This window comes from Meriones unguiculatus, chromosome 1 (assembly GCF_030254825.1).
Source record: "Meriones unguiculatus strain TT.TT164.6M chromosome 1, Bangor_MerUng_6.1, whole genome shotgun sequence".
Lineage (NCBI taxonomy): Eukaryota > Metazoa > Chordata > Mammalia > Rodentia > Muridae > Meriones > Meriones unguiculatus.
In genome coordinates this window covers 23,212,380-23,233,123 of record NC_083349.1, presented here as the reverse complement: position 1 = coordinate 23,233,123, position 20,744 = coordinate 23,212,380, and the positions used below count along the sequence as shown (strand labels likewise).

General features: G+C 39.7%; 1 protein-coding gene across 3 annotated transcripts in view; it reads left to right on the top strand.

Moving 5' to 3' along the window:
* Kdm2a (lysine demethylase 2A) overlaps positions 1-20,744 on the top strand; it is an 82,048-nt gene that overhangs the window by 45,236 nt on the left and 16,068 nt on the right. For 2 of the 3 annotated variants that reach the window (XM_021656225.2, XM_021656226.2), the window contains exons 7-12: positions 739-845; positions 1,496-1,589; positions 2,544-2,697; positions 3,679-3,794; positions 6,330-6,456; positions 8,836-9,230. In XM_021656225.2, coding sequence (XP_021511900.1) covers positions 739-845; positions 1,496-1,589; positions 2,544-2,697; positions 3,679-3,794; positions 6,330-6,456; positions 8,836-9,230 — 993 coding nt within the window. Of the gene's footprint in view, positions 1-738; positions 846-1,495; positions 1,590-2,543; positions 2,698-3,678; positions 3,795-6,329; positions 6,457-8,835; positions 9,231-18,744; positions 19,061-20,744 lie in introns of those variants that run through there. The other variant, XM_021656227.2, reaches the window with a different exon arrangement.

Genomic DNA, 20,744 nt, shown 5'->3' with positions numbered 1-20,744 from the left:
GGATTTGAACTCAGAATATTGGGATTAAAGGTGTTCGTTACCAGGTCCAGACATTTTAAAGATTTTAATATTTGTCTAAGTTAATCATTACACTGTCTCTTTGATCTTAAAACTTTGGTAAATCAAGAGCTTATGATTGTTGTAGTTTCTATATCACATACTGGATTTTTTTTTTAATTTTTTTTTGTTACTTTATTTTGTAAAAATATTTCTAAGTGTGTGTGCATGTATACATGATACATATCATGGTACACATGTAAGAGGATTGATTGTCTCTTTTCACTGTAAGAGACCCAGAGATAAAACTGTTGTTCTTGTTGCCGTATGCCTTTATTTCTAAGTCATCTTGCCAGGCCAGATCTGTTTATATTTTAGCTACTGTACCAGTGAGTTTTCAGGTATCTCCAGGGACTACCTCTTTAAAATGTTATACAAACACAAAGTCTCAACCCATTATACCAGTATTGGCAGAAGAAAGTTCTTAGTTGTAAACTGTCCTTAGTGAGTCCATTTTGACCAGTGGTGGCTTTACAGTCATGTTGATGGAACTGTTAGTCTTCTCTTTTTTATCTATTTCCAAAATGTTTGTTGTTTGACTCTAAGGCTCACAGATTTAAAAATTTTCCTTTGTGCAGTGTATATTTAAAGGAGTTGTTTTTTCTTGACTTTAAAATTCTCTGTAACCACACCACTTTTTTTGCAGCCTAAGTGCCTTTTTCTTCTTCTTCTTTTTTAAAGGTGGATTTCATTGACTGGGTAGATAACATGTGGCCAAGGCACTTGAAAGAAAGTCAGACTGAATCAACAAATGCCATCTTAGAGATGCAGTACCCTAAAGTGCAAAAGTAAGTTGCTCTTGTTTACTTTCCTTATCGTTCTGTGGGTATTAGTAGAAGGAATAGTCCATCCCTTTCTATCTTTGCTCTGTTCTAAATCATCAAATTGATAGATTATTTAAACAGTGCACTTTATAGTATCAAAAGGAAGAGTACATGAGAAATTACCTATCACTCATCTTATAAGTAGGGAGAAAAGCTGTGTGGTCCTGGAAATGTGACTTAGAAATACAGTCCTTTAGCAAGATACGGTGGCCCGTGCCTGAGGCAGAAGCAGATCTTTGGAGTTTCAAGGCCAGCCTGGTCAAAGTAGCACAGTGAAACCTTGCCTCAGAAACACACACACACACACACACAAAAGAAAACCTACTAGGAATTTGTTAGATGCAAAGTAGAGGGAGTTTACTAGGAAAAAGAATGTTATTTTGTGGGTAGTTTGTCTTTTTTTCTTTTCTTTTTTGTTTTTTTGAGACAGGATTTTGCTGTATCCCTGGCTGTCCTAGAACTCTTTCTATAGGCCAGGCTGACCTCTGTGCAGAGGTCACAGAGATCCACCTGCCTCTGCCTCCCATATGATGGGTTTAAAGGCATGCGCCACCATGCCTGGCTGTAGTTTGTCTTTATCAGTGTACTAATGCTGCTGCTTCTCTTTGGGTCAGGTACTGTCTAATGAGTGTTCGAGGCTGCTATACTGACTTCCATGTGGATTTTGGTGGTACTTCTGTTTGGTATCATATCCACCAAGGTGGAAAGGTATGGTCACAGTTAGGATTGGAATTAGACTTGCATGCTTAATATAATCTGGAAACCAGTCTACTAGGAAACGTCCCCCATTCATTCTTGAAGATAGTTGTAGATTCAGTTGTCTTTGTGCCATTGGAGTTGTAGTATTTATGTAGGCCAGTGCCATTCTGATATTTAAAGCAGAATTTTCTTGATGAATCTGAAGAGGTAATTCTAGGAGAACAATATCATTCTATACCTGGAAGAAAAGTAATGTAGAGGAAGGGAACATAAATTTTGGATAAATTGATAAAAATTCCAGCAAATTTTGATTCAGCCAGCTCTCCCTGTCTGGAGATAATTGGTCTGAAATGTGACCAAAGGAAACATTAAGTCATTTTGAGGATTTGAAAAAGTATTTTCAATCCTAAAGAGTCATATTCTAATAATAATAAAATATATTTTTTCGAGTTTTTCTATATGTTATATCAGAATTGTGGTCTAGAATTAATAGCAGAGGATTGTAGTGTTAGTCTTTCCTTTACGTGGAAGGACCACATCTACTAGCAAAAGCAGAGCTGGGAGGAAAATAGTACAAGAACTTAACCTTGAACATCTGGACCTCTGTATCCAAACATCCTTTTATTCATGTAAGTGTAGATGGCTTCCTAAGTTTTTTCCTATTGATCTTAGTTACTACCTTGGCAACAGAGCAGCCCAGGCTAATAATAATTGGCTGTTTAAGCCTCTAGCCCAAGGCCTGTTTTCTCTTGGTATTCTAAATGGGTTCTGGGTTCTTCTACAGCCATAATTTCAGGAAATCCCAGGTGCTGTCAGACCAAGTGATTGGCAAGAAAGATCTGTTTGTTTGAGTCCTGAGCTACCCAGATACTTTCTGCTTTCCAATCCTGTATATGTATCAGTTGAGGGGACGGCTGGATCATGTCAGTGGCTGTTAACAGACTGAAGTCTTTTAACTCACAGGTCTTCTGGCTCATCCCCCCTACAGCCCACAACCTGGAGCTGTACGAGAATTGGCTGCTGTCAGGGAAACAGGGAGACATCTTTCTGGGTGACCGGGTGTCAGATTGCCAACGAATTGAACTCAAGCAGGGCTATACCTTCGTCATTCCCTCAGGTAAGCAAGTGAGGAAAGTAGGTTGTTTTCTAGCACTTAAACACTGTGTTTTCTTAAGACTGAGTATGCACTGGCTCTGAAATCAATGCCCAGCAAGGCATGCATGTGCAATGATGTTTGCCTGGTTTTTTTGTTTGTTTGTTTGTTTTTTGAGTACACGCAGAAAAAAAAGAAAACCATAAAAGCTTTGCTTAATTCTGGCAGAGTATATTAGTATTGCCAGTGGTGGCTTCTCATACACACTATATAACCCCAATAATTGAGAATTTTTACATGTTCTCTCTAATGAAGAGAACCACCTTTCCCCACCTGAGTGGGCAGTGCTAAATCAGTGTTTTGTGTTTGCTTTTGTTTTTGAGACAGGGTTTCTCTGTGTAGTCCTGGCTGTCCTAGAACTCACTATGTAGATCAAGCTGTCCTCAAACTCAGAGATTTTCTGCCTCTGTCTTCCTAGTGCTGGTGTTAAAGGTGTGTGCCACCAAACTTGGCTAAGTCATGGATATTTTTATTATGTCTTCTAAAATAAGTGCATATAAAAAGGTACAAGTTTTGGAGTCCCTGGTCTGTTTGAAAGTACTGACAATGCAGTTGCCTGTTCAATACTACTTTGGTGTCAGTACTTAAATCCTCTTATTTCGAAACGATTACATGAGAATATCAATAAACTGCTCTGTTCAGAGCTGATGCATAGTAGGTGCTTCACAGTTTAAGACCATGTCTTAAACATAGTAAATAAAACCTTTCCATAGACATATATTGTCATTTAATGTTCATCATCATGTAAAGTACAGTTTCATTCTAAAGAGAAAAGTCAGGCTTTGAGAGATAAGTAACTTGAGCACCATTAAATGAGCCTGGGCTATGCATCAAGGTCTTGTTTCCAAAAAAGAAAAGAATATATTATAGAAGAAGCCTTACAGTATTCTGAGGGAACTATTGCTCCGTGTGCTTTCAGTCCTGCCTTCATTCCCTGTGTTTCAGGTTGGATTCATGCTGTGTATACGCCTACAGACACATTAGTGTTTGGAGGCAATTTTTTGCATAGCTTCAACATCCCCATGCAGTTAAAGATATACAGCATTGAAGATCGAACACGGGTGAGTAATTTAATAGAACGATTATATATAAAGATGTTTTTCTATTTAAGACAGATGTTAGGTGAACATGGTAACACATGCCTCTGATCTTTGTAGCGCTCAGGGATAAGAAGATTATGAGTTTGAGGTCATCCTGGCCTATGTAACAAAGAAAAAGACAAGTTTAATAACTTTATTTATCAGGTGAGGTGGGTTAGAAGGTAAATATGCTGATGCTAAGTTTGATAACAAAGTTAAAGCCCCAGAACACACATGGTGTAAGGATAAAACTGACACTTGCAGGTTGCCTTCTAACCTTTAATGCATACACTGTTTGTCCTTCATCTTTTCAATATACTAGATGAATCAGAACAGGATTCATGGATAATTTGTCAATTTTTCAGATCTTTTTTGCAGGGTTAAAAAGCAGGATTTTTTTTTTTTTAAGATTTATTTTATTTTATGTAGGTGAGTGCTCTATCTGCTTATACACCTACATGCCAGAAGAAGGCATCAGATTGTTGTGTAGATGGTTGTGAGCTACCATGTGGTTGCTGGGATTTGAACTCAGAACCTTTGGAAAAGGCAGACAATGCTCTTAACCTCTGAGCCATCTCTCCAGCCCCATAAAAACAGTTACTCCATACTGAGAACACAGCAAAAATTTTTACTGAATTCTTGATTTGGTGGACTGTAAGTCTTAATCTCTTGAAACATGTTTGTTTGTTTGTTTGTTTGTTTTATGTTCATGAATAATTTGTGGAATGAGGATGATCATTTCAAATTTCACAACTTTGAGGTTTTCTGTCTTTATTCTGTTTACTAGCCCTCCCCTTCCCTTTCCCATTTTAAAAACCATAAACATCTTTTTTAAATTAAATTTTATTTCTTTTGTGCATGTATATTGGTTGCTATGCCAAGGCATATAAGTGGAGGTCAGAAGACAACTTGCAGAAGTCATTTCTGTTTTTCACCATTTCCTAGGAATCTAATTGAGGTCATCCAGCTTGACAATAAGCGCCTTTACCCACTTGTAAAGACCATCTTGTTGAGCCCTTTCCTCCCCATTGTAAGTGTCAGTATTAGTCAGCTCTCATTAAATTTATTGAGAAATTTTTACAATTTATACTTGCCCTGAACTACTTCAAGAACTTTTCCAAGAAGCACCAACACACTCCAGAGGCCAATGAAGGAGCACAGTGCGTTGCTTTAGTTGAAGGAGCCGGTGCCTGTTCTTAGTTCTGTCCTCTCTTCTGTCAGAAATAAGTTGGCTTTTAAGTAGAGAAGAAACTTTTGGTTAAAGTTGCAATTGCATTAAAGATCCAGATTTGAGTCTGGTACTGTGCTTCATTGGTTGTATACCTCCTGTCTAACAATAAGAAAGTGATCTGGTGAAAGGTTTTCCCTTTTCATTTTATTTTATTTTATTTTTTATTTTTTTTATTTTTTAAAAATGCATTTGCAATGCTTTAATAAATAAAACATTAGCATTGAATACATGGATGGAAAATAAATGGAGGAAAACAATCCAGCAGGAGAGTGTAAGATATTTAAACATGAAATTCATGGGCCTTTTTCATTTTAAATTCATGAGGACAGCTGGACATCACAGAGTTATCACATTTGGATTTGATGGTAGCCTTCCTAAAATCATGGCAGATATAGATGGATAATTAATTAATTAATTTCATTTCATTTATTTATTTATTTATTTGGCTTTTGAGGCAGGGTTTCTCTGTATACAATAGCCCTGACTGTCACTGGCTGGTGGAGGCACACACCTTTAATCCCAGCTCTGAGGAGGCAGAGGCAGATAGATCTCTGTGAGTTTAAGGCCAGCTTTATCTACAGAGAGAGTTCCAGGACAGCCAAGGTTACACAGAGAAATCCTGTTTCAAAAAAAAAACAACACTAAACCTAAGCAACCAAAAAAACCCAGCCCTGCCTGTACTGGAACTCTCTGTAGAGCAGGCTGGCCTCAAACTCACAGAGATCCACCTGCCTCTGCCTCCCGAGTGCTGGTACTAAAGGTGTGGGCCACCAAGCCTGGCTAAAGATCTATCTATCTATCTATCTATCTATCTATCTATCTATCTATCTATCTATCTAATCTATCTATCTATCATGTATACAGTCTTCTGGCCTGCATGTATGTATGTATATACTGTTCTGCTATAGATCCAACCAGGCAACCAGGCCTTTATGTATGCTAGGCAAACAATCTGCCAGCTGATTTACATCCTTGGTCCTTTTTTTTTTAAGTTTACTTATTCTCTTCCCCCCTCTCCCATGTAGCCCAGGCTGGCCTTGAACTTGTTTCTTGTCTCAGCCTTTCATGTGTTGGGAAGATACAGACTACTATGCCTGTCTCTAAGATCAACAACATTCTAAAAACTGACAAATTGACATAAGTTTTTACTTCAGATACCACCTTGAGTTTTTTAGATTGACTGACAAGACTTTTTCCTGGGTTAATTATTGCAGTGATTGAGATTATCTTTTGTATTCTTTTTCCTTGTCATTGCCTTTTTTTCTCATTATTCTTTTTCTGTTTAGGTTCCAAATAAATTCCGTTACCCATTTTACTACGAAATGTGTTGGTATGTGTTAGAGCGCTATGTATACTGCATAACCAACCGATCCCACCTAACTAAGGAATTTCAGAAAGAATCCCTTAGCATGGGTAAGTGTTTTGATTCCATGAACTTTTTTAAGACTCACTTCAGATGAAAAATTTACTGCCACTTCATAGTTACAGTTTATAGCTTTTTGGCTTTTTTGTTTGTTTGTTTGTTTGTTTGAAAATTCCAAATTCATTTACTGTGGTTGAACACTAAATATACAATTAAATAAGAATTACCAGACTGAAGGAAATACTGTGGATCTGATCTTTGACTGGGTTGCTATATTGATCTCCTTAAGATAAGGGATACATTGTCTGTTTTTGTTAATATATACAGACTGGTTTCATTATATTTTCACACATTTATTTCCCATTACCCTCATGTCTCACCTGACTACAGATCTCCTTTCCTCTTCCTAGTTAGTCCCAGTCTACTTTCTTTCTTTTTTTTTTTTTTAATTTTATCTATCTATCTATCTATCTATCTATCTATAGTGGGAGAGTGGGAGAATCCAGTTAGTTTATTTTATAAACTGTAGATATTTGCTTTTAGGATATTTGTTATTAATTTCTTTCATTTGTTACAACAAGCTCTTTGACAGTCCCTATTAATTACAGTCCCTATTAATTACCTATAATGACATATTCTCAGCATTAGTAAAAAACACTATAATTTTGGCTGGGCCTGTTCCAACAATTGTTGTAGTCTTATTCTAACTTTTTTTTAAATTTTTTTATTTTTATTAATTAAACTTTGTTCTCTTTCTTTTTTAAGGGGGTTTTCTTTCTTTCCTTTGTTTTTGTTGTTTGTTTGTTTGTTTGTTTTTCGAAACAGTGTTTCTCTGTATAGCCTTGGCTGTCTTAGACTTTGTAGACAGACTGGCCTCAAACTCAAAATGATCCACTTACCTCAGCCTCCCTGGGTGCTGGGATTATGGTCCTGTGCCAGTATACCTGGCCAGCCTTCCTTCCTTCCTCTCTCTCTCTCTCTCTCTCTCTCTCTCTCTCTTTCAGAGAATAATTAATTTATTTTATTTTATGTGCCTTGTTATTTTGCCTGCATGTTTTGTCTATATGAAGGTGTCATAGTCCCTAGAACTGGAGTTTTAGATTGTTGAGCTGTGGTGTGTGTGCGCGCGCGTATTGAACCCGGGTCATGTGAAAGAACAGCCAGCCAGTGCTCTTAACTGTTAAGCTATCTCTCCAGCCCCTTTAGAGCTTTATCAACTAATAAATATAATTAGAGTTACTATAGAAGCCTGTGTGAAGGATTATTTACAGATACATAGGCAACAAGTGACTACGCAGTGAAGAAAATTTCTCTCCTTCCCCCATAACCATGAACTGTAAAGAGATCTTCAGGGAGAAGGGCTTATAAACAATACTTGACTAGCAATACTTGACTCCTCATATATCTTATGGTAGATTCATTCCCGTGCCCCTTGGGTGCTGGGATTATGGAATGTGCCACCACTACCCAGCACAAATGAGAATTTTATTCTATCTATCTGTCTGTCTTGTGTATCTATTTTGGTTTTCAAGACTTTTTTTTTTTTTTTTTTTTTTTTATAGCCTTGGCTTTTCTGGAGCCAGCTCTGTAGACCAGACTGGCATTGAACTCACAGAGATATACCTGACTCTGCCTCTCAAGTGCTGGGATTAAAGGCATGTGCACCCCACTACCTCCCGGCTCACAGATGAGAAATTTAACTTTAAAGATTTTTTAAACATTTTATGATTGTGCAGTTAATAAGTGGCAAAACCACACCTTGGACTAGGCTGATCGGACTCTAATAACTTTGTTTTTTACTTCTGTGCTTTAACATTTTTCCTAATATCAAGAGATTTCATTTAAGCAATTAATTGGTATCAATTAAGCATTTGCTTAATTAGATGAATGGTAGTTTCTTTTTTTTAATTTTTATTAGATTTGTTTTATGTGTGAGTGTATTAGGTATTTGTACTACATGTGCTTGGTACCTGTAGTGTTTCCAAGACGGTGTCAGTTCCTGCTGGAATTTTAGATAATTCTGAACCATCCTGTGGGTACTGGGAATTGAACCTGGATGCTTTGCAAGAGCAGTAAGTGCTCTTAATTACTGAGCTGTCTCTCCAGTCTAGACATGGTTGCTTCAGATATACTTTAGTTGGTTGGTTGGTTGGTTGGTTGGTTGGTTAGTTAGAAGCATGTTATCACTCTAGCTGGCCTGAAACTCACTATGTAGACCAGGCTAGCCTGGAACTCACAGAGAGTCTCCAGACTCTCCTTACCAGTGTGTTGGGAATAAAGGCACGCACCACTTCACCCAATTACTACGGGGTTATTTCTATTTCTAACTATGGTCTTCAACATTGGCTTTGTCATTTCTAACCTTGCATGTATTGTGCTGTTTTTCTTAATGATCAACTAGCTAACTGATACTTCCTTTGCCTTGGTAGATATGGAACTAAGTGAGTTGGAGTCTGGAACTGGTGATGAGGAAGGGGTGGATAAAGAAGGCCGACGCTTGAACAATAAGCGGTCTGTGCTTACCAGCCCCGTGGCTAATGGCGTCAACCTGGATTATGATGGACTTGGCAAAGCCTGCCGAAGTCTTCCAAGTTTGAAGAAAACTTTGTCTGGAGACTCACCCTCAGACTCTAGTCGGGGATCCCACAATGGCCAAGTTTGGGATCCCCAGTGTAGCCCTAGAAAGGATAGGCAAGTGCATCTGACCCACTTTGAACTTGAAGGTCTTCGCTGTCTTGTAGATAAGTTAGAGTCACTGCCACTGCACAAGAAGTGTGTCCCTACAGGGATAGAAGACGAAGATGCGCTGATTGCTGATGTAAAGGTAAGCAGCTGTTGACTTGTCTAGGAGAGTGAAGTTTCTGAACTTGGAGGAAAAAAGTATAGGGATTAAGGATGCTTCAGCAGGGAAGTTAATAAGTGCCTGTGTCAGTACTGTTCCGTGTTTCAATTTCTAGAGTGACAGTCACTATTTTGAAAATGGAAACATTTTTATATTCAGTGTAGACTTAGTGCTAAAAACTTGATGATGCTTACCACCAAAATAGAAAATATGGGACAGGTGAGATGGCTAGTGAGTAGATCTGATGACCTGAGTATAATCCCTGGAAATGGTACAGCTGGTAAAATCTCCTGGTTGAATTACCACCAAGGCCTATATTTAAAAATAGCAACAACAAAGTAACACAGGGGTGCCCATCTGTAATGCCAACATTACTGTGGTGAAATGGGAGACAGATGTTGGAGAACTGGCCCACAGCTGATTCTCTCCTTCCCAACCATACACTCTGTGGTTTCCTTCCTACCCCAAATAGCCCCCTCTTTCTTCTTTCATTTCACATAATATTTCTTCGTTACCCTGTATTTTTCCTCTTTTCTTTTCCTTCCCTCCCATGGATTCCTTTCTGCCCCATCCTCTCCCACACAAATATAGATTGCACATAATATTCTGCACTTCCATTCATTTTCCTGAAATACCATGGGTTTTTTTTTAAATAATAGTTGTATGAAACTTTATTGTATAATTATGTGCTATATCTTTTTTTTTTTAACTTATTTTATCATTTATTTATTTTTGGTTTTTTTGAGACAGGGTTTCTCTGTGTAATAAGAGCCCTAGCTCTCCTGGACTTGTATTGTAGACCAGGCTGGCCTTGAGCCACAGAGATCAGTGTGCACCACCACTGCCCAGCTGCCACATTTTTATTCTTCATTTATCTGTTGTAGGCATCTAAGCTGGTTCCTTTTTTTAGCTATTGTGAATAGTTCAGCAATAAAAATGTATATCCAAATATCTGTGTCATGTTGACTTGTAGTCTTTCAGGTGTACACTCTGGTATATCTGGATAATAGAGTACCTCTACTTGTAGTTTTTTGAGGAACTACCATACGACTTCCACAACACCTGTACCAATTTACATTCCTATCAGCAATGTATAAGAATTTTTTTCCACTGGTTTTTACTAGCATTTATTGTCATTGGTTATCTTTGTCTTATTTTCTTCCTCTATATTTAATTGAACGGGGGCACATATGTGGCAGTGAGATGGGGATTGAACTCAGGCCCTTAGGCTTGAATAGCAAGCACTCTACTGCAACCAGCTCCAGTCACTGGTTTCTATAACTATTCAGCCGGGTTATAGCAGCTTTAATGTACTTTGTATTGATGACTAAGTACACTTTTTTTTATTTGTTGAGCAATTGTGTATTTTTTTGTTTTTGTTTTTTGAGATACTGGGTCTTTCTTATGTAGTCCTGGATGTCTTAGAACTTGCTATGTAGACCAGGCGACCCCCGTATTCACAGAGAGCCCCTTGCTTCTGCCTTCCAATTTACTGGGATTAAAAACAAGAACCACCGCATTTATTTAGTTTGTTGTTATTTCGGTTTGAACTGTCTAGTCAGTTCTTTTACCCCTTCATTTATGAATTATGAGATTTGTTCTTTGGGCGTTTAATTTTTACTGCTCTTAATACTTATATTCTCTGTATTAATCCCCTGTTTGTGTAGCTTTTCCATTTTGTAACCTGCCTTTTTGCTCTAGATACTTACTTCCTTTGCTGTATAGAAGCTTTTTGAGGAGTGGGGTTGAGTTTTAGTTTTTTGAGACAGGGTTTCTCTGTAACTCTGACTGTCCTGGAACTCATTCTGTAGACCAGGCTGGCCTTGAACTCAGTGATCTGCCTCTGCCTCCTGAAGTGTGTCACCACTGCCCTGCTAGAAGCTTTTTAATTTCTCATAAAGTCTCATTTGTTCATCTGGGGATTATTTCCTTTGCTATTTGAGTTCTCTTCAAAAAGTTTTGGCTTTTATTTTATTTTATTTTATTTTTTTGGAGGGGGGTCATTGTTTAGGCTTTTATTTGTTTGGATGGTTTTGAGACAGGGTTTCTCTGTATAGCCCTGGAACTCACTCTGTAGACCTGACTGGCCTATAACTCATAAAGATCCACCTGCCTCTGCCTCTGCCTCTGCCTCTGCCTCTGCCTCTGCCTCTGCCTCTGCCGGAATTAAAGGCATGTGCTACCATCACATGGTTTTGTTTTATTTTTTTAATACATAATTTGTATTTGTTTGTGGGTATGTGCACATGCGTGTAAGCCCTTGAAAAAGCCAGAGGTGTCAGATGTTTATCAGCTGCCTGATACAGGTACTGGGAATTAAACTCTGGTCTTCTGGAAGAGCGGTATATGCTTTTAAAACACTGAGCCATCTCCAGGTCATTGTTTTTTGAAACAGGGTCTTTTTAATTTTAATTTTTATTCATTGGTGTTTTGCCTGCTTTACACATTCATATCTGTGTGAAGGTGTCAGATCTTGGAAGTACAGATAGTTGTGAGCTGCCATGTGGGTCCCAGAAATTGAACCCAGGTCCTCTGGAAGAGCATTCAGTGCTCAAAACTGCCGAGCCATCTCTCCATTCTTGAGGACAGTCTTTTCTGTGTTGCCCTGGCTGTCCTTGAACTCACTAATACTCTCCTGCCTCTTGAGTGCGTATGTTTGTAAAGATATGTGCTACCATATATGGATTTTCTTTTTAATTTTAGCCAACTGGTAGTGGCTTACACCTTTAATTCCAACACTTGGGAGGTAGAGGCAGTCTGATATCTGTGAGTTCAAGGCCAGTCTGGTCTACAGAGTGATTTCCAGGACAGCCAAGGCTACACAGAGAAACCATTCCTCAAAAAACCAAAATAAAATAAAATTTTACTTATGCGTATGCATGCATGAGTGCCTTTTGAAGCCAGAGTAAAGTGTTAGATCCCTGGAATTGCAGTTCCAAGTGTTTCTGAGCCATGTCCAATGTGCTTGACAACCAGGCCTTTTCTGTCCTGGACCTGCTTTTGTAGACTAGACTGACCTCAAACTCAGTGATCCACTTACCTCTGCCTCCCTGAGTGTGGGGATGCACCACTCCCAGCCATACAACAGCTTCTTTTTATTGCAGCTATTCCATCACAAGTGTATGTGGAAAATAATAAATTTTGACGTTTGAGACTTGTTTAACTGGGTAATTGTCTTTAGAAATTTTATTAAAGAAATTATTCATAAGATTATCTCAACATTATTTTGGTCTATACATTTCTAGTTCATAAAAATGAATATAATTTCAGTTCTAAGATAATGTCTGTAGATCTTAATTTTACAAAATCCCATTGTAGAGAGCTATTTTATATTACACTTCTCTTGTTCAAGGTCAGAGTTCCTTGTAGAAATATGCAAACTCGCTTAAATAAGCAATTTAAAGTAGCTAAAAAAAAAAAAACCAGTTTGGTGTTGTTTTTATGCAGAGCCTTGTTTGGTGGGCCCAGGCTGACCTCCAATTAGGACTCTTCCTACTTGAGCCTCCCAGATACTAGGATCACAAGTGTGTACCAGCTGCCATGCCTGGCCTCGGTATGAAGATTAAAGGAATCAGTGGTTCAGTAGTATACCAGGGGAGAATGTAGAAAATAGAAGGAGGCAGCAAGAAGGCAGGTCAATGAGTTAAGGGGAGGCGTCCAAAGATCTCCAACCATGTGAAAAGCACAAAGAGCTTCTTTACTGTTTATCAAGGATCACTAGGAAATAATGGCTGTCAACACAGCTAAGACATTTTGGCACAGGTAAACATGAGGAACTTAGTGATCTATGACTGTGAGATGACTTGAATAGACTGGTGGTGTTTGAATTCTACTTTCAGTACTGTCTCTTGTTTACCTCAAAAGATGTAGAAAATGCAGCCTCTCTAGAGCTGAGCATGGCATGCTTGTTGCTCACCTGTAACAGCTACTCAAGAGATAGAGGCAAAAGGATCAGTTGAGCCTAGGAGTTTCAGGTCAGCCTGAGCAATAAAAGTAAGAAGAAACTAGTTAAAGCCAGTGTCAGAGAATAGCTGTGTTCCATCATTTTTGTGTAGTGAGAATTTTACCAAATTCAGAGCTTAAACTTAAGAATTTGAGCATCAAATTAGGCACAGTGGCATGTGCCTATAATCCCAGCACTCAGGAGGTAGAGAGAGGTGGATCTCTGTGAATTTGAGGCCAGCCTGGTCTCCAAAGTGAGTCCAGGATAGTCAAGGATACACTGAGAAACCCTGTCTCAAAGTAAAAGAATCTGGGTATCACCTAAAAAAAAAAAAAAAAAAAAAGGCATTGAGCCTGGTCAGTTTTTGTGAGTTTAAGACCAGCTTGGTCTACATAGCAGCATTTTAGTCCAGCTAGCACAACATACTAAGATTGTGTGCTCCCCTCCCCCCCGCCCTTTTTTCAAGGCATAAGGGGCTGGAGTGGTGGCTCAGCAGTTAAGAGCACTTTACACGTTGCCACTCCTGTAGGAGGATCCCAGTTTGGTTGTTAGCACCGTGTTGATTGGCTCACTCCAGTTTTCTCCAGCTCTATTAGATCTGGTGTCCTCTTCTGGCCTGGACTCGGTACTACTCATGCATGTGCCCCACATATAAAATAAAAATAATGTCATTGGTTTGGTTTTGCTTTCCCTTCTATTTAAGGCTCATGCCTATAAATACAAAGCACTCCAAGGGCTAAAACAAGGCTGAGTTTGAGACCAGCCTGGGTTATGGAGTGAGACCTTTTCTCAAAAAAAAAGGTTGAATATGTGTCAACTCACTGCACAGATGGGGACTTTGGGACACTGGAGAACTTAGTGCTTATGTGTTGGTGGCCACATTTCAGTTGGGGAACAAAAAGAAGCAGTTTACTCTTTCTCCAGAAAAGAATTATATATTGTTATAATTTATCTGCTTCTCAGAAATAGTGAGTAGGACAGATGAAAGGAAAAATGATGAGGTAAGATAGCCATAATTACATATTTCCTTGAAGAAAAGTTTATTTTATTACTATGATAAAGGGCTTTGGACATTCTATAAAATGTTAAGTTTCACAGTGTTAAAGAAAGAATCATAGAATATAGAATTTAAAGAGTATTGACTTACTGGTAAAGTGAATTAGCATGAATAAGACTGAAAAACATGTGAGTAACCTCGACTGCTTGAGAAAATGTAATAAAGATAGAAAGCAGCTCTCCTACTGTAAGATTCTTAGTTTCTAAAGTAGAAGAGTTGCAGCTTAATATATATTGAATAAAAGGGCAGAATATGAAACAGTGTTATAGTATAGCTCCATTCGTAGAAATAGCTCATTTACCAAGGGTTCTTGAGAGGTCGATCCTAAATTGCTGTAATCAGGACACCCTAACAGTGATGACAGTCAACTGGAAGATTTCAGTTGGACTTTATTGCTTTCTTTATATCTGTTTTGGGTTTTTTGTTTTTGTTTGTTTGTTTTTGTTTGTGTGTGTGGTTTGTTTGGTTTTTTTTGTTTGTTTTTGTTTTTGCTGATGAATTCCCAATGTATACACACATACAAAAGAAGCTTTTTGATCAGCTGGACAGTCATGTGTTTTCATATCAGCACCAAAAAAATTAAGTCTTATTGTTAGTAATTAAAAAGTAACATTTTATCTAGTCACAAATCTATTACATTTATTCTGCTGTAGGTCTTGGCCTCTAGGGCCTTCAAGTCCACTTGTAGAATGGGCAGTAAGGGAGGCTAAGAAGTATATACACTGTGCATTTGGTATGCACGGGCCCGAAAACACGCTCTGAGGGAAGGTAGGAGAGTCTATCCTAAGTAAGGAGGAGGCGCCCCTCTTCTCATTCTCATCATCTAAAACTGTCCTGGTAGATTAAACAAATTAATTACAACAGCATTCTGTACATGCTAACAGATTGCATTTTATAAATTTGTGGTGCAATAGATTTATGCTACTCTGATTTAAGATTTTAACATTTTATCTCTTATTTAAAAATTCATACTACGTTCCACCCCAGGAGTTTGATAGTACTGAAGCAGAATTGTAGTGGCAAATAACCTTTAAAATAGTAGTTATCTGATGCTGGAGAGGTGGCTCTGTCAGTGGCTAAGAACACTGGCTGCTCTTTCAGAGAACTCAGATTCAAGTACCAGCACCCATAAGGCAATTCATAACCATTTGTAACTCCAGTTGCAGGAAATCCAATGCTGGCTTCTATCTACTTCAGTTACCAGGCATGCAAGTAGTATGTATACATGCAGGGAAAACATACATACACAAAGTAAAAATAAACAGCATGCAATAAAATTTCATTTGCAGTTATCACTAACAAGATATGTATGTATGTATGTATGTATGTATGTAGTGTATATGTGAAACCCAGAGTACAATCCTTAGGTATTGTCCCTCAGATGTCCCCCACTTTGAAAAATTTTTGTTAGTCTCCTAAGGGAAATACATGCTCACTATAGTACAGAGGATAACTTTATAGAATAGGTTCTTTCCTTACACCTTTACGTTGATTCCAGGGATCAAAATCAGGTTGTCATTCTTTCTCACTGACTTTTCTTCTGACCCAGTGTTTTAAAGATTTTAGGAGGCTGTGTTTGTTTTTGGTTGATTGGTTTCGTTTTTTGAGACAAGAGTTTCTCTATGCAGTCCTAGCTGTCCTGGAACTCACTTTATAGACAAGGCTGTTCTCGAACTCACAAAGATCTGCCTGTCTCTGCCTTCCAAGTACTGGGATTAAAGATGTGGAACAACAACTGCCCAGCTAAAGTTTTGTTTTGTTTTGTTTTGTTTTTTGAGTATGTGTATGTGTGTGGATATGTACATGGGAGTGCAGATGCCCTTTGAGGCCAGAGGCATCAGAGAGATCTCTGGAGCTGGAGTAAGCCACGCAGCAAGGGTGCTAGAAACTGAATTTGAGTCCTCATACTTGGCAAGGCAAGCACTTACACCCCGGCCCCTAGTATTTTTAAAGATTATCATTATTTATTTTGTTTGTTGTTTGTTGAGACAGAGTCTTAACCACATAGCCTTGGCTGTCCTGGGACTTGGCTATCATAAAGATTCACTGCTTCCTGAATGCTGAGATCAAAAGTGTGCACCCCATCCATGCTTGTCTCCTTTTTATTTTTACTTATGCTTGTGTGTTTGTGTATGTATGTCTCAACTGTATGTCTGAGGGTGCCCTCAAAGGCCAGAAGAGGGCACCAGATTTTCTGGAGCTGGAGTTACAGGTACTTGTGAGCCTGCTAATGTGGGTTCTGAAGAGCAACAAGTGCTCTCAACTGCTGAGACATTTCTCCATTGATAATTGTTCCTAACTGAATAATAAGTCAAATAAGGTTGTGTTTTAAAGTATTAGATTCGATCATGTTTTCTGTGTTGTAAAAGGTAATGTTCTTCCTCCTTGGCTTTGTTGTTGTTTTGTTTTTCCCTGTGTAGCCCTGGCTGTCCGGGAACTCACTCTGTAGACCAAGCTGGCCTTGCCTCTCCTTCCCAAGCACTGAGATTAAAGATGTGCACCACAACTGCCAGGGTCCTCGTTGGCTTTTTGAGACAGGGTCTCCCTGTGCAGCCTAGGGCAGTTCTGAAGTTATATCCTCTTGCCTCAGCTCCCTAATGCTGGCATTACAGGTGGATACCATCACCTGTTTGCTCATTCTTTGTTGGCCATCTTTTTATTGTTAATTACAGGAGAGGGCAAAATTAGACCTGATTAATATGTAATTTGAAACCTTACTTCTAGAGTTTCATAGTGGAATGTCTGTTTTCCATCTTTTTGGTAGCTTTTGCTCTAACCAGTTTTCCTTGAAGTATTCTAGCAACTGTCTAGGATAGATAGCACTGAAGATAAGCATTTTCTAAGAATGCTTATCTTCATTGTTACAAAACTTTTCATATTAAATAAATGAATACACTTGATCTTTAAGTTTTTAAAGTGGAAGTGCAAAGGAGAAGTGTAAGGTCTGGATGACCATGTAAGTATTTCCTGGAAGAACTCAATCAAGAACACAGAAGTAACTTTTTCATTCTGTAAGCTACAGTGAAAATAAGTACATACCACATGTAAAGCTACTGGTGAAGCCCAGGAGGATCACTTGAGCCCCCAGGGGACAGAGCTAAGCCTGAGCAGGCAACACAGGAAGGGAAACTGGCAAAAAGTCTGTTCACAAACACAGCCCTTGACAACAGCCCAGACCCCAGAAAGCTTATTAGGTCATTAAATCTATTCCAGAAACTCATGGTTATAGTGCTTACTGACAAACGTGACAGCCTCCATTGAGGGACCCACATAATAAAAGTTGTCCTTTGACCTTTATATGCATACAAATAAATAAATGTCATTTTAAAAAACCAAAATGGTAATGAGAGTTAGAGGTTTATGTCAAAGTAGCACCTGCAGTTATATCAGAAGGATGTGAAAAACACAAACTCTGCCTTTTCCTGCTCTTGTGTGAATCTTTCCTTTTTGCTGTAGCCCAATGAGAAAATAAGAACAAATGTTGAGCTTCATTAACCCTGGCTCAGCAACCTCTAAACAGTAGAGAAGGAGTCATTGAACTGTCAGTGGAATGAAGGGCTGTTTGCTTCATAGAGAATATCAATAAGAAGGTGGCCATTCCTATAATTCCAACACTTGGAGAGCATTAGGATTGTGAATGAGGTAGACAAAACTGATTTAGAAGCAGAAATTTGGGTGTGGTATCTGGAAGGTAAGGGATTCTGATTGGCAGAGGAGAAACTGCTGCAGCTTGGGGAGAAAGCCTGTTCCCTGACTCCCTCTACTTTGTATAGAATCAAGAGGATAAAGTGTTCTGACCTTAAGTTGCACCTGAGTAGCTTGATTTGTTCACAATAGAAGTGCTTAAAGTTGGCTGCATAAAGCATTCAAGTTTGCTGGTGGTTCCTTGTCAGAACCAGAAGTGGCTATGTACTGTACATATAGTTGATAACAGCCATATTTTATCTCAGTGTTGCCTGTAATTATGGTATTTCTGAAGTTGTTGAACAAATACTGGATGGTGGGAAGGAGCTGTTTGAGTGTAGACAGGTGATTCAGGAAGAGCTGGGGAATAGTGGAAGCTACTGCAGCTTCCTACTCAGAGGCAGAGATGGGATCCCAGAGAGGAGAGATACCTGTGTAAGAGAGCTCCAGTTAAGACAGGAAGTGACTCTGAATGGAGTGGTGCGGGGCTACTGTAAGGACAGATGTGGTCTAGGGTATGAAGGCATAGCCTGTGGATTAGGTTAAAGCCTTCCCTTCCACTGGCGCCTCCTGAAGTCTGCTACCCAGAGCCCTCTGGAGGTGGCCCTGGGTTCTCCGGTTGCAGTGTTGGGAGGGAAGGATCTCGGGCCTGGGACGGCCAAGCTCCCTCCCCGACTGTGCTTCCTCCAATCACGAGGAGGCGAGCGGCTGCCAAACACACCCCCTCCGGGTTCTGCAGCAGAACGGCCAGGCCCTCTGCCTGGCTGGCTCACTCGAGCTGAGCTCCCCCTCCTGCCATCTTCCGTTGCAAAGCATTTCTGGGAGCTGCATGTGGGTGACGCAGCAGCATTGTTCGCAGGCACAGGAAGCCGCGGCTGAGCTGAAGGGCTTTAGAAGGAGCTCAGAGTGCTCCACGCTGCTCTGAGTAGCCTGAAGGGTTACAGTGGGACTGCCCTGCTTTTACATGCTCTGGGGAGATTCGGGATTTTCACGTAAATCAGGATTTTCCTAGAAGCAGAAAAGCTAACTCCTTCCGCACAACTTCAGCACAGAAAACAAAACAAAGGCGCTGGGGAAACTTCACCCAAGAGCCTCTGCAGCTCCAGAGCAACAAACAAGAAATGCAAGGTCAGGCGGTCGGTTGGCAGGCCCTTTCTGGTTTTGGGTGTGTGTAACTGTAGAGACTTTGTCTCTTAGACGAGGCGGAACTGCCTGCTGGGCGAGTCTAGGACAATGCTTGTGTTACTTGTGTTGCTTGAGCCGTTGTTAACACTTGTTCTCTAGCTTGTGGGATGTGCTTTGGAACTGGGTTGCTTGGCTTTGGGGAGTACTTACTCCTTGACCAGAGGCCCATAGTTCTCTTTCCCTTTCTGTGTTCTTTGGGGTGTGGGCCTGTGTTTGAATGGTCTCTCAAATGCCTGGAACCTAGATAAGCAGCAGCCTTTCCGCACTCCACCCACCCCTATCCCCGCTCCTTGATCCTAAATCCTCACTGCCGAGGGTGGTGGCTTTTTTATGGTTTCTCATAGGGCCTCAGCTAGAGTCTTTTTTTTTTTTTTTCTTTTTCTTTTTCTTTTAAACTGAAAGCATTGCGGACTTGGCCCCAGCGAATATAGGCTGGGAAGGAAATCTGCATTTCCCTCCACACCCACACATACCCCAGTAATTGAGTGGTGTGTATGTTAACTGCCCCCACCCAGCGCAGCCCACACAGTGTGTCTCTCCGTCCTTCCCTGTGCCCCCTACAAAAAGTCTTACAGGTAGAATTAGACTATTCCAGTGAACTTAAGTTCCTTTTCTACTCTCTTAATCATAGGTCTTTCAGTGCAGTCTGCTTTGCTGAAAGTGGAAAGTCCCTGTTTGTGGACAGCTCAGTTCTCTCCCGCAGAGGAAATGGGCAGAGTCCTAGTCCTCCCGTACGCAGGGCGGGGGAGGGGAACCATGCACTCCTCGTTGCACATTTTGAATGGACCTGAATTTTTCACCCTAGGGAGAAAGAACCTTGTCTTAGGACCAGAACCTTGTCCCACGTGGTACCACTCCCGGCCTCTTCACCCCCACACAGTATGGTGCTAACATGAGGCTCTAGAATAGGGTGTCATAGCAACTTGAAGTAAATAAAATGACTGAAAATGAGATCCGTTTGGGGGAAGGTGTGAGGCATCTGGAGATTTGGCAAAGGGGGATCTTAATAGAGGAAGCTTTTAGAATGTAAACAGGTTTTTGTGAGCCCTAACTCAGGAATTTAGAACATGATCTTTAGGTTAAGAATGAAAATAATTGAAAGTTCTGATTATGAAAATGCTTGTTGAAGGTGACCCAAGCATGGGCTGGAGAGATGGCTCAGAGGTTAAGAGCACTGGCTGCTCTTCCAAAGGTCCTGAGTTCAATTCCCAGCAAACACATGGTGGCTCACAACCATCTATAATGAGATCTGGTGTACAAGCATACATGCAGGTAGAACACTGTATATATAATAAATAAGTCTTAAAAACAATAACAACAAAAGGTGACCCAAGTATTCTGGTTCTTCTAGGTCAACGTTTATTTTAGTTTTTCCTGAAACAGTGTGTACACTTAGGCAAGGGTAACCTATCTCTTAGATTTACATTTTTTTTTTTTTTTTTTTTGCTGTGGCGTTGTTTTGTGGTTCATGTCATCAAAAGGGAGATTTATTCTACTAGGTAGTTTGTGGTTCTGAATCTCTTTCAAAGACATAAAATGATTTGTCTCGAAATACAGTCAACCAGTGTGATTGATTCACTTAAGTGGCAGTTTCTTACCGTCATGTTATTTCTAAGCTATCTAAACT